This window comes from Rhinopithecus bieti, unplaced genomic scaffold (assembly GCF_001698545.2).
Source record: "Rhinopithecus bieti isolate Rb0 unplaced genomic scaffold, ASM169854v2 scaffold_4600, whole genome shotgun sequence".
Classification (NCBI taxonomy): domain Eukaryota; kingdom Metazoa; phylum Chordata; class Mammalia; order Primates; family Cercopithecidae; genus Rhinopithecus; species Rhinopithecus bieti.
This window is the reverse complement of record NW_016804545.1, coordinates 2,064,045-2,077,985: the sequence shown is the minus strand read 5'-3', so window position 1 is coordinate 2,077,985 and position 13,941 is coordinate 2,064,045. Positions and strand designations below refer to the sequence as shown.

Here is a 13,941-nt window from a genome sequence, read left to right as displayed (position 1 = left end):
GGTGCAAACTAAGGAAGTTTTAGTAAATTCTAAGCAAAAGGTTTTATTAGCCAGGTTCACTTGGGCCGAGAGGTTTGAACATGAACTTTTACCTGTTACCCTCTCCTTTTGAAATTCATATTATTATATAGTCATGTCTCTTAATTACTCTTTATCTTTTTACTGTCAGAGCTTGCTCTGGAGTGGATTATCTACTTTTAGCGAAGAATATTGTAATCTGGGTAGCTGGGGCTGTGGTCTAACCCAGTTACTCTGAAGCCAGATAAAACCCAAAGAAGCTTCATAGTCACTCTTTTATTTATTTATTTATTTATTTTCATAAAATTCTACACCATGCTGCTGTTCGGTCATGCACTTTCTTGGTGTCCTTAGAGTGTGAATTCCACCAGTCAGGAGGCCTGTTTCTCCTAGTACGTCATATGTCCCTTATTCCGTAACAGTGAGTTTTTTTTAAACATGGGGTCTCACTCTGTCACCCAGGCTGGAGTGCAGTTACACAATCCAGGCTCACTGCAACCTCTGCCTCCCAGGCCCAAGTGATCCTCCCAACCTCAGCTTCCTAAGTACCTGGGACTACAGGCACACACCACCACGCCCAACTAATTTGTATATTGTTTATCAAGAGGGAGTTTTGCCACATTGCCCAGGCTGGTCTCCATCTCCTGAGCTCAAGCAATCTGCCCTTCTCACCCTCCCAAAGTGCTGGGATTACAGGCGTGAGCCACTGTGCCTGGCCGATGATAATAAATAAATAAATAAATAAATAAATAAATAAATAAATAAAAATTAAGCTACAGATAGGAGCAAGGGTAGGTGAAGATCTGGTTGCTTTGTGAATTTGTACCCAGATGTCTGTTACTCTTACAGGCATTGGTGATTGACAACAGAATTAGACTAAATGTTAACTGTCTATAACAGCTCCCCCTCACCCCTCACTTTAAATCTTACTGCAAGTAAAATGAGTAGAGAGAGGTGACTGCTGTGAACCCTCCCACTCCTTATCCCAGTCCCTGAGGTGCCATTTGATATAAGGCTCCTCCTCATATTCTAGATCTGGACCTTTCCTGGCGCTTTTCTCATGACGTCAAAAACTATTGGCTCTATACTCCATTGACGTGATAAGGTATCCAAGTCACCCACTGAGGAGCTAACTTAGCTAGGGCCTGATGGATTTCAACAGTGCATCTTCCAGTTCTGGGGTCTGTATTTGAATGGGAGCCTCTTGTGCTGGGAGTGGTATAATTGAGTGGACAGCCCAAAAGAAGAATGTTTTAGGAAAGGGAAACCCTTCAGTACCTTAGGTAAATCCAAATAAGCAGCTTACTGTGCCACTTGTTTGCAGAAGGCCAGTATGCAGCTGCCCCACAGACAGAGTGGAATCTGTTTTCTGATGTTCTGTGAAATCGCAGTCTTTCAGTCTTAGCCCACAAATTGCAAGGAAAACCACAATAGAAAGTAAAACTGATAAATGTCAGAAATCATTCTTTTTCTGCTCAGCATCCTCTGTCTTGTTATCCCTCTTTCAACCATAAGCCACATGTTTATTTCTTATGTTTGAAACAAGTAAAAAATTGCCTGTGCTTAGAAAATGAATATTTCAGTACCATACAAACCTTCCATTACTCTTCTACTTCCATACTCAGAGGGCATTGTTTCTCACAATCATTTCGTTGATAAGTTGCCATGAAAATTTACTCATTTGTGAGCTCCGGGATTTCAGGCAAGGTGTAATGCTCAAAACTTGTATGAGCTTTTTGTTTTCTCATATGCACAAATGGGAATAATAACACCTACCTCATAAGATTGTTGTGAAGTTAATTAAATAGGAGCATACATGCAAAGTACCTGGCACAGTGCCTAAGACGTAAGTAGGAAGTCAAAAAATGTAATGCCCTTTCTAGTTTCTTAGAAAATAGCCAACCAAATAGTTGAAGAGATTAGGGATAGTTTCATGGAAAAGATAACGTTTGAACAGGTTCTTCAAGTTCAAGCATAGGTAGAACAGGGTAATGGAGAGATATTTAAAGTGATATTTAAGGTAAATTAATGCAACAGACAAGGTTGAAAGGCTGGATGCAGGGAGAACTATTATGTGTTTTTTGCATGTGTCTAGGAACAGTGAAGGGAGAATTGAATGAAGTGAAGTGAATGTTGGAAACATATCAAAGGCAAAACTCAGAAGAGTTATCGATCACCTGGATTCAGGAATTACTGAGTTAGTGATGGCACAAGGACCCCGAACTTGGTAGGAGATTGGGAGAGTGACAGTGCTAGTGAATGAAAAGAGATGAGGAGAGAGACAGGGAAAGCCATGTTTGGGGTACTATTAAAGATGAGATTTAGAAAGTGGTAGGCTTGATATTTCACTACTTAAATATTTCACTAGATGTTTAAGAATCCTAATAAAATATTAAGGTATTTAAGTAGAAAGAGGAAGAGAGAAAAACCAAAGCTTTGGTGATTTAAAAAAAACACATATACACACACAAGAACTGGGCAGCATCAGGAGATTGATTAATTAAAACTGTGGCACTGAATGAATTTCCTAAGAGAAGAAACAGTTGAAGACTAAATATTAAACTTAATGAAAGTACTCAGTTAAGGAAGGAGAAGAGGAAGCTGAATGGGCGAAGAACCCCTGAAAGAGGACTGTGAAAGATGGAATGAGATCAGGGAGTACCTGCCACAGAGAAGGGAGGTGCACTGGCATAGCGGACTCATGCCAGACGTAGCAAAGAGGCTGAGAGAGGGTGTGGTGTGGCTTGCATTCAGCACTACTGAGCCTTTTCTCTTTGCCTACTTCCTCATTCCCCTTTCTCCATGCCTTTTCCTGTCTTTCCCATCATTAAATGTTGAAAGCAGAACTAGAAATGTCGAAAGCCAACCCTTTACCTTCCTTCTCCTAAGTAGCCTTTCTTCTGTTTGGTTTACAAAATGCCCTGAACTCGGAGAGCTCAAGCAGCCTCTTAATCACTGTGACTCTCAATCTCTTTACCCCAAATTGGAGTCATACCTACCATCCCCGCTGCTTTTGGAAAAATGAAACAGGGATACAATCTAGAAGTGCTTTTGTCAAGGACTTGTGCACACAAGAGAGTCCTGGTATCTTCGTCCATTTTTTGTGTTCCTATAAAGGAATACTTAAAGCTAGGTAATTTATTAAAAGAAAAGGTTTATTTGGTTCGTGGTTCTCCAGGTTTTACAAGACGCAAGACACCAGCACTTGCTCCTTGTGAGGGCCTCAGGAAGCTTCCACTCCTGGCAGAAGGCAAAGGGGAGAAGGTGTGTGCAGAGATCACATGGAGAAAGAGAAAACAGAGGAGGGAGGTGTCAGGCCCTTTGCACCGAAACTAATAGAGCAAGAACTCACTACCACAAGGATGGCACTAAGCTGTTCATGAGGGATCCACCCTCACGTCCTAGACACCTCTCATTAAGCCTGATCTGATCTCCAACGTTGGGAGTTTTGTTTGGTTTGTTTTGAGACAGGGTCTCACTCTGTCACCCAGGCTGGAGTACAGTGATGAGATCACAGCTCACTGCAACCTCTGCCTCCCAGGCTAAAGCGACCCTCCCACCTCAGCCTCCTAAGTAGCAAGGACTACAGGCCCCTCACCACCATGCCCAACCAATTTTTGTGCTTTGGGAGGGTGGAGACGGGGTTTTGCCATGTTGCCCAGCCTGGTCTCGAACTCTAGGGCTTAAGCCATCCGCTGGCCTTGGCCTGCCAAAGTGCTGGGATTACAGGCATGAGCCACCATGCTCAGCTGGGAATCATATTCCAACATGAGATTTGGGTGGGTGAAATATCCAAATGATAGGAGCTGGTAAATATCAAGCATATAACCTAGGTAGATAGATGGTTGCTGAAAGGTTGTCTTTAAATCAGTTATTTTTTTCTCATTTGTAGATTTTTATAGATTATTTCTTTGTAAGCCTAGTGATCTGTGTTAATATTGTTAAAATGCTCACAATCTCAACAGGGAATTGAAGGTGTTTGTGCAACATTATACCTCTTAGATGTAATTGTCATTTGAACCTGAAATTATCTTTACTTTTATGCTAGTTAGTAATCATTTGATTACACGAAGTGAACATAGGGAAGATTAACTGTAGGAGAGAAGTGGCTCAAGCCATTTTTTTTTCTTCTAGTTACATATATTTCAGCTTGTTTCAATGCATGAAATACAAGTCTGTAATATTCACAATGGCTTAAAATGCTACAAAATACTTCCATTTCCTAAAAAAATGTAATATGCTTTTTAGTCCTCAAAATCATTCATGAGAAAATTAAAGTAGAGTAAATGTGGAATTTTCGAAGTTAATATCTAGGAAAGTAGACTGTAAATGAGGAAACCTGAGACTCAGATGCATCAAGTAAGTTACGTGCATTTCCCAGAGTCTTACTTTGATTTGTTTTGTTTTGTTTTTGAGATGGAGTTTCGCTCTGTCGCCCAGGGTGGAGTGCAGTGGTGCGATCTGGGCTCACTGCAACCTCTGCCTTCCCGGTTCATGCGATTCTCCTGTCTCAGCCTCCCAAGTAGCTGGTACTACAGGCATGCACTACCACACCCAGCTAATTTTTGTATTTTTAGTAGAGACAGGATTTTGCCATGTTGGCCAGGCTGGTCTCGAACTCCTAGCCACAAGTGATCCACCCGCCTCGCCCTCCCAAAGTGCTGGGATTACAGGTGTGAGCCACCACAGCCAGCCTTACTTTGATTTTTAAGAAACAATTTTAAAAGTTATCTTTCAAATTTTTTCCCCTCAGTTTTTAGAAGGCAAGCATAGATAACAGTGCTTTTCCTTATGGTATGTTCACTATGGAGAGAGTATGGGGTTCAGTTCATATTTACATTATACTGTCGCTTCATTTTCAGTAGCAGTATGCTAAATTTTAACGTTCTTAATTTTTCCTATATTCCCCAGCATCTGTGGCACATAAAGGAATCTGAACGTATTTCTCATAGAAACTTCATGAAATTAATGATTAATCCCTGATTCATTCTTATATTCTTCATTATATTCTTGATTGCCCGTTTCTTAGACACATATGCATGCACACAGGTTAGTGAGTTTACTGTATAATTATTATTACTGAATTACACGTGGTGTAAATAAATGTATTTATGAACAGTTATAAAAGTCCTCAGTAAAAAGGATCTGTTTGGCACCATTACGCGTGTTAAACATAAACATGCGCTCACACCTGCCCTTCTGTGGCGATATGGAGCCTTGCAGTGCTGTCCATGGAACCAAAATGAATAGAATAATGCAAGCAGCTTTTCCCCATTACTATTTCATAAAAGCTGTGTGGGTCATTGGGAGAGTACTTTCCTGTTAGAATTCTATAGCCTTGCATTTGGCTTTGTATTTTACCACTGATGTTATTAGAAGAAAATATTTTGTATAGAGTCCACATCCCATGTTTCTGTCCTAAGATTGTCAGGTAAGTACCTGATTTCTTCAGAGATGAACTTCAAACTGCAATCCCACAATTCAAACGAGAGGCCTAGCCATTCCCTTTTTTTCAGTTTTGAGTTTAGAATTCTCATTTCCTGTCTCTTAGTGATGAACATTTTGTACTTTAAAGTTTGCAGATGTTTGAAAAGGACGTGTGTTCTTTGGATTTAGGCATTAATAAGGGTTCCTTATAACTTCTTTTTCTTTCTTTTCTTTTTTTCCTTTTTTTTTTTTTTTTTTTTTTTTAGATATGGGAAAATAGTCTCCACAAAGGCAATTTTGGATAAGACAACAAACAAATGCAAAGGTATGTTTTCTTGGCTGGTTATTTGGTAAATGATAGCTTTAGAAAAATGATGGAATTTAAAACCTGATCTTTGGTTCAAAACCACCTTCATTTTATTAAAAACCAGATCTTATATATCACCCAGTTTCTGTCTTGCACGGTGTCAGCATATTGCTTACGTTTGTCCCTGGTTGGATTTTGGCTACAAACCCAACAGCAGCTAGCAGTTTGCCAGAATTCCAGATTTGACGCCAGTAGAGTTAACATGCAAAATACTGGTTGGCATTTAGCCCTTGCTTTTAAAAGGGGAGTAGAGTTAGAAAATAGCTTTTCTTTCCTGAGCCTGAGGAGATTAGAGCTGCTTACTGAAGACCATTGGACTGTACTAAAGAACTGAAAAGATTACATATTGTGCAAATTGGCTCTATTAATTAGGATAGAGTAGTTTTAAGCAGTAATTAATTACATGTTTCAATACTCCCAATTGTTCTCTGCTGAATGCCTGTTGACAATATTGGCAGCGGGGAGGAGAGAACCATTTTCACTGACCAAATTGTAATAGGGAGGGGAGGTCATGCACCCCTTTGAAATATGCTGCTGCATTAAGTTGATGCACTGACCTTCAGTTTTCCATGTAATTAGGATGAGCTCATCCAGCCCCATGTGCTGGAAAAGGAGGCGTCTACAGTAAGCAGCACTGATGCTCTGTGGTTCTGACTTTTAATGATCCAGCATCTTAACAATAGACACGTGATTTCTAGGAAAAGGGAAGAATAGAGTCAGCTGACTTTGAATCTAACTACTGACCCCATGAATTGAAATAAGTTGACAGGAATAGGCAGAGAAGGCAAATCTCCTCATTAATCAGACCCCAGTTTTTCAAGTAGTGGTGACGGGGCAGTGGCTTAGCACAATCTGAAAAAGGCAGAGAACATAAATGAACCCTATGGTAGGGGCCTCTCCTTATAAGCCAAGCATTTCCTTTAATCTAGACTTGAAGTGGTTCATTGTATTTCTGTCTCTTCTTCAAAGTGCCTAAATTTAAAGGAGCTATTGTAGCAAATAACTAAGCCCATGTTTAATCAACATGGCACATTAAGGCAATTTTGCCTTGGGACAGTGAATAGAGCATGCTTTATGTAGAGTGGTACCCAGTAAATATTTTAAATGAATTAAACTAGAGAGAGTCAAATTGTAGACTGAAATGCATATACTTAGTTTCCAAGATTAGTCTTATTTAACATTTATAAATGATTTGGGAGAGCAGAGACACAGAAAGAACTCTTTTGGTTTTATAAAGAAAACAGACTCTTGCAGGCATAAAATAGGAAGCTGATCACCAACATCACTTTGAAACTAGAGAGAAATCAGAGTAGACGAGTGGTTTCATCCATACCCTACCTCATCTATTTTTCTTCCCCACCCCAAAAGAAAGTTTACATGTCGGCTCAGTGTGTTAAAAAGCAGAGCTGCCCTAATTAAGTAAAAGAAAGGACCCAGAGGTTGAATTCTTCACCACATCCCTGAACTGAAAACCACACTATTTTACACTCTGCTCCAAAAGCAACCTATTCCATAGAAGCCTTTTCAAATTGCTCTACATGATCTAGAAAAAGTATGGGTAAAAATAAACTAATGCTAAATCTAACATGTCATAATACAAACCCTTAACAGTTGGTAAGGGTCCATAGTAGAGAGATTTATGGACTTCTGACTAAGGGTAGGACTAATTCAGAACTGATTTTAGATACAAGAAGTCTCGTAGAGACCTTCCTTTAAAGTGGGTCTTGGGAGACACTGCTTTTGGGTGTGTGGGCAGTAATAGAAACCTTCCAGGGCTCTCTGCTTCACACAAGCCTCCCAGCAATAGGTGTCAACAGATATCTGGTGGGTTGAGACGGTGGGTGAGTGCGTGAGTGGAGAGGGTAAGTAAGAGTGGGTTTATAAAATCCTAGAAGCAAGAAAAAAGTAATTTCAGGACAAATGAGAAGAAATAACACTTAACTTAGCTCATAATAAAGTTAGATAACATGTTACCCAAGATGACGTGATAGGTAGATAGATAGGCATATAGATGATTGATAAATGAATATAAAATAAATGCATAAAAGATTATAGAATATTAATGTAAATGAAAGCTACTTGTGTTATATACTAATTTTTTAAGATTAAACAGATCAAAGGACTTTATATATGGGAATGAGAGATCTTAGAGGGTTACAGAATACTTTTTGCCACAAAACATATGTTTGGAACATGTATTTTCAAGATAATTAAGCTGAAGGAAGTATTAGAATAACATGTACCTAAGTTATTAAATTTTAAAATTCACAATTCAGTTGCTATTTTATATTTCAGTTTCTCTCAAAGTTTAGCCAACAAAAGGCATTTATAGGCCCTCCAATACTGGTAAATGTGGCATTTCAGGACACAAAAAAAAAAAGCTCACAAAAGATTGGTTATGAAATTGATTGATTATTTATACTTACAGAAGTGCATGTAAGACCAGAACACTTACACACATGAGCAAAAATAGTTTCAGGATGAATTAGACTAACAGGAAAACTAAGGGTAAAAGCAGGCAGCTTTAAGTTATTACCAAATGTCCCTGTGTTTCCTAGTGGCCACGGCAAAAATAGAAAACATAGCTCTCCCCATGATTCAGTCATCACAATGTGAGAGGAAAATCCAGGGAGCAGGAATAACATAACTATTCCTGGTCCTGAAACCTGAGAGGAATTCTCCTGGGAAGCCTCAGTGAGAGGATGCCATGTTATTCAGTGAACGCTGCCTTCAAAAACGTCTTTACACCTATTATAATCAAATCCGTAGAGCCTGTATAACTGAAATTTTATATTATCTTCTATTTATTTGAAAGTAATACAGATAGAGAAATGAAAGAGCACAAGGTTGCATACTTAACTATTATGTTTGTCTTCAGCAAATGGTTATAAAAGCCATAGTGTGGTAGGCATTGGGAAAGGCCAGAAAAGGATGTTGACAGTTAACTAAAATACAAGCATTGTGGATTTCTCTATAAGAAAATAACAGATCACAGAATACAAATAGTACCTGAGTTGGTAGTAACTTCAAATACAATAACATCAAAATTGAGATATTCTGTTTATTGTAATTTGTTGACAATAGCAAAACTGAAGGAAAAAACTTAAATATCCATCAGTAAAAGCTGTATCATTTCATTGTAGCTGGGTGCTCATTTATGACCCACTGAAACTGTATGAGAGAGAGAGAGTATGTGCATGTACATGCCTGTGTGTGTATCCACAGAGTGTTGTTGCATGTTAGCATGGACAACAGATGTCTAAAAAACATCCAAGATATGTTTAACCTTATTTCTAACCTGGCACTTAAGTAGCATTCTTTGTTTTACCTAGATCAACCTCTTCATTTTGCTCTCCAGCCTGGCTGTTTCTCTGTTGTCTAAATCAAATTATTTCAGCCCAATTCCAAGTAATATAAGGAAGCTGCTTCTTGTTTCAGTTTTAACATTCATCTCTCCTGAAACATCTATTCCTGTAGTCGATAGTCTGCTCCATCTCATTATAACTTACTCCGTTACCAGGCCATATTTTTGGTACTAATACTGCAAAACTGACTTTGGGTTGTTTCTGAGCTTTCTGTTTGACTGTATTGATGTTGATTTTGTCACTAGTATCATACTATCTAAATTACTACTACTTAGTAATATTTCTGTAAGTAAATGATAGGGCTGGCTCCTCTTCTAAACAACCTTCCAATGATGCTTTTCTTTTTCAAAGTGTTCTTACTCATTTAATATTAGTTTGAGTTCCATGGAAGGCTCTGGTATTTTGCCTGGTACCCTGTTTCTTTAGTCTACTAAGTATAACTTAACCTTTTTCTCAATAACTTATAATTATCACAGTGAAAAGTCTGTGATTCTCTATTTTGATACAGTGATACTCATGGGATCTGTTGAGATTCATGAGGCTATTAGTTCTTATGCTGTGTAAGTCCTATTCTTTGCATAGGTTTTTCTCTTTCATTGCTTGTTAGTAGTTTTTGCCATTAGACGCCATTCATATACTTACTCTGTAGCAGGCCTGCCATCACCCCAGCCCCGCTTTTCCCCTAATTTTCTGCTTTTGATTTGTTGTGGCCTGGGAAGACAGATGACCAGCTCATTAAAAATGTTTGTAAAGCTATGGATAAGGAAACTTCAAACTAGTGCATCTCTTAGGAGGTTATGTGTTTGTTTTGTTATGTTTTGTTTTTAGACTTTAGAACATGAACTGCCAAAACATATTTTAGGTGCCTTGAGGCATTTTCCCCAGCTCTTCTTTATTTGGAAGGGGTGTGATGAGCTGTATTTTAAGAAAATAAGTATGATGTCTTTAACTGAGTACTAAACTTTAGATTATTTTATATTGGGAGTGTCTAATAGTTGTACTTATTCTAATTTTTTAAAATACAAGTTTATCTGCAAAATTTTTGTTTCTGTCATTTGTAAACTCTGTAGGATGGCTCCATCTTTCTTACTGAATCATTAAAATGCTATTTCTCTGAAGTTGACTTTTATTCTTCCTTTTTTTTAATTTCTTTTTTTTAACCTTGTTTGGCAACTTAAATGTCTTTTTGTTTGTTTCGAGTAAATACAAGACACGTCAGAGCTTGAATAGGGAAACACTGGTTCTTTACTCCCCAGCTCCCTCTGAAGGGACGCTTGTCTGGCTGGTGACAGGGAAGAAGGGCCCAGGAGGCCGCTGGCCTGCAGCTATTAATGCCTTAGCTCCCTCAGGACATTTTCATCTCTCTTGCCTGCACCAGAAACAAAGTAGAGCTGTTCTTTTACCTTTTACCTAACCACAGAATAATGGCTTAAATACTAAATGTGTTTTTGCATTTCAGGTTACGGTTTTGTCGACTTTGACAGCCCTGCAGCAGCTCAAAAAGCTGTGTCTGCCCTGAAGGCCAGTGGGGTTCAAGCTCAAATGGCAAAGGTGAGTTGAGAGCCGGCAATCGCTTCTCTGTTCCACAGCTTTGGTTGTGAAGCCTGACAGGTCTGCTTTTTCTATCCGCATCTGCAATCTCCCCTTCATCCCACTCAGCACAGCACCTTCTAGACACTTGTCCTGTGCCTCCGCAGCCTCCACAGTCACTCTTGTGCAGAGGACTGTTCCTCGTAACTTAATCTGTGAAGGAGGATTTATAAATATATAAAATTTACATAGTAAATTATGTAACCCCATAAGTAAATTGAAGAAATAGCAGCATATTTTCTCAGGTAATCAGGTGTTTGTGAGTCTTTAAGATCTGTACTGTTTAAAAAAAAAAAAATTTAAATGTCAGTGCCCAAGGAATGAATACTCTTCTAGACATGTTTCAAAAGATAATTGTGTATAGCATATTCTATTTCAGAAATATGTATAACTGGCACATACATTATACAAATATTAAAACAAGTAGTTTTAATGCGAATGTAAGCTTCAGATGCTATTTCTATTGTACAGTAGTAAAATATTTTAGGTGTTGATTATTGATGGGATATAAATCTACTTTTTAGTAGTTCTATAATGACTTTATTCAAGACTTATTTCTGATGAACTTTTAGTGTATTTTAGATGAGCAATATTGTTGAAAATTTCTTCAGGTGAGTAATATGCCTGAATGTTAGGGGATAGTAAAATGGGAGACCATGTTTCATGCTTTATATGTATTTTAGCACAGTACACATGGATGTTAATTATAAGGTACATTTTTCTTGAAAACTTTCATCTTATGGTAGTTTACTGCTACAGTTTTGACTTAGAATATCACAGTTTCTGGATGTAAATGGAATTGATCAGCCAGTCGTTGTGTCTTTCTCCTTGCATTAGTTTCATCCCGAAAGTTAGTTTAAGATGCTCAGACCCTCTTCCAAAAGTAATGATGCCTTAGATAGACTTGATGGCCTTGAAAAAGTTGGCCTTACATGATCTAAATCCCTAGTTCAGGTGCAGTCATAATTCTAAAGCTGGAGGGACCTTAGACTGACTGTCTAGTGCATCTACCCCCAACCCGACTTTCAATTTTGTTAAGAAGAGCTAAGGCCCAACTAGGAGAGTCACACTTGGAATGGCATGCTTCTCTTAAGAGCTTACATTCCATAATACACATTCCGTTATGTACCACACACATTTAGGAATCTCTGCTGAATAAACTGGTATTTATGTCCCAGTCTTTATTACCCAAATGTAAGTTTGCATTACATCCTAATACCTACTACCTACAGTGCAGTTATTAAGACATCTGTGTAATTATGTAAATTTTTTAAAACCTGAGTTCTTCAGTTGCTACAGAAAATATTTTCAAGCCCGAAACTCAGCAGTTTGATCTTGTGAGTATTCTTTTTAAAAGAGCAATACTTTTATATTTTCTGGCTTCTTCAAGTAAAGAGGAAAGTAATTTTATACTGTCTTCTGCTACTTCTGAATTGTAGCACGTAATTGTTCCCTGAGAAGCATTTGCATACACATAAGAAGGTTCATAGAAGTTAAAGGACTCTGGTAAGCGGATAAGTTGCCTACTAGGACCTTAAGGATGTTGAAAAACCTGTATGCAGCTATAGGGTAGAGATGTACTTTGAATGAAAGAATCAGCATAAAGATTTCAGTAATTAGTAAAAGGAATCACCTTTCTAAGTAGCTGTTGCCATTTAATATTTTTTAAACTTTGCATTGAGTTGAACTTACTTTAGATTTTCTTAAACTCCAGAGTAAGAAGTTTTTTCACTCTGTCGCCCAGGCTGGAATGCAGTGGCACAGTCTTGGCTCACTGCAACCTCTGCCCCTCTGGGTTCAAGCAATTCTCCTGCCTCAGCCTCCCGACTAGCTGGGATTACAGGCACTTGCCACCACGCCCGGATAATTTTTGTAATTTTAGTAGAGAGAGGGTTTCGCCATGTTGGCCAGGCTGGTCTCAAACTCCTGATCTCAAGTAATCTACCCGCCTCAACCTCTTGAAGTGCTGAGATTACAGGTGTGAACCACCACACCTGGCCTCAGAAACTGTAAATATTGAGCATCATGATTTTCAGATTATGTGTCCCTCATATAGAGATTCTCTGTGACATTATTGAAAGACAGTGATAAAGAGGTTTTAAATATGTTTATTGTGACTATGTGATACCTATGTTGCATAATGATTTGCAGAATTCTAATCTGGTTCTGTAAACGATGGGTAACCCAGCATTGTATAAGCAGGACTTTTAGGGCACACTCGGAAAACAACTTTCTTCTTTTCCCCACTGTCCATTCTATTAAATAATGCACTCATTGAAGCTCCTTGCTTTTGGATAAAATCCAGGGCAACTCTCATGACTTCTGTAGCCACTGTCATCATTTCAAGAAGTTCCCCTAGCTTCTTTCATTTCAGATGTTTCTGGTTGATATTTTTTTGGTAGAATGCCTCAGTTTTTCATAGCCAAACTCCATGAAGCATACATATGTTTCAGTATATTTTCAGTCAGAGTCTCAAGTTACATAGCAAATACAGTTTATAGAATGTCAGACTCACATGTAGATGTTTTTAAAACTCCTGAGAGTCAACATAAGGGATGTGTGTCTTGGATATTGTTGGTGCTGAGAGAGACATCACAGCCTAAAAAGCAATTGTTGGCTGACAACCATATTGATTATTTGGTGATCAGGAAGCAGTGTTTCCATCCCAGCAGAACCATTTGTTATATGTGTGCACACATGCACAGAGACAGATGTAATGATGAATGTATTTGGTTACATTTTTGGGAACTATAAAAAAATAGGAAAATAAAATAGTTAACATTTTAGAAAATTTGGTTGAGGGTTATGACTGATGTGTAATACATTATAATTTTTTCCTATTTAACATAATCTGAAATAGGCTCTCGGTTAACATTTTGATGCTCAATTTCTGATTTTCAGGAACAGATTGTGATGTTAAGTGTGTGATGCCTATAATTTAATACTCCAATACTGTTTATTTGACAAAAATTTTGAGTGTCATGTAGTGAATCTTCAGCTGAAGCTTCTTCCTTCCCTGGATTAGGTCTGCTGCAAGTAGCAAGCTTATAGTAAGATGAGCAAATTATGAATTTCTTTCCTATTTCCAGAGCTTGTGTTTTTCTCACTCTTCCTTCAGCTTACTAGCCGTGGCTTTGTTTAACCCCTCCAGGGTTGGTGTGCTGGAAAAGGATG

At 38.3% G+C, this 13,941-nt stretch overlaps 1 protein-coding gene across 1 annotated transcript in view; it reads left to right on the top strand.

The window, feature by feature from the left end:
• The window catches only part of RBMS1 (RNA binding motif single stranded interacting protein 1), a 219,945-nt gene that overhangs the window by 170,147 nt on the left and 35,857 nt on the right, over nt 1–13,941 (top strand). The window contains exons 3-4 of the mRNA XM_017869142.1: nt 5,712–5,770; nt 10,637–10,728. Coding sequence (XP_017724631.1) covers nt 5,712–5,770; nt 10,637–10,728 — 151 coding nt within the window. The remainder of the gene's footprint in view (nt 1–5,711; nt 5,771–10,636; nt 10,729–13,941) is intronic.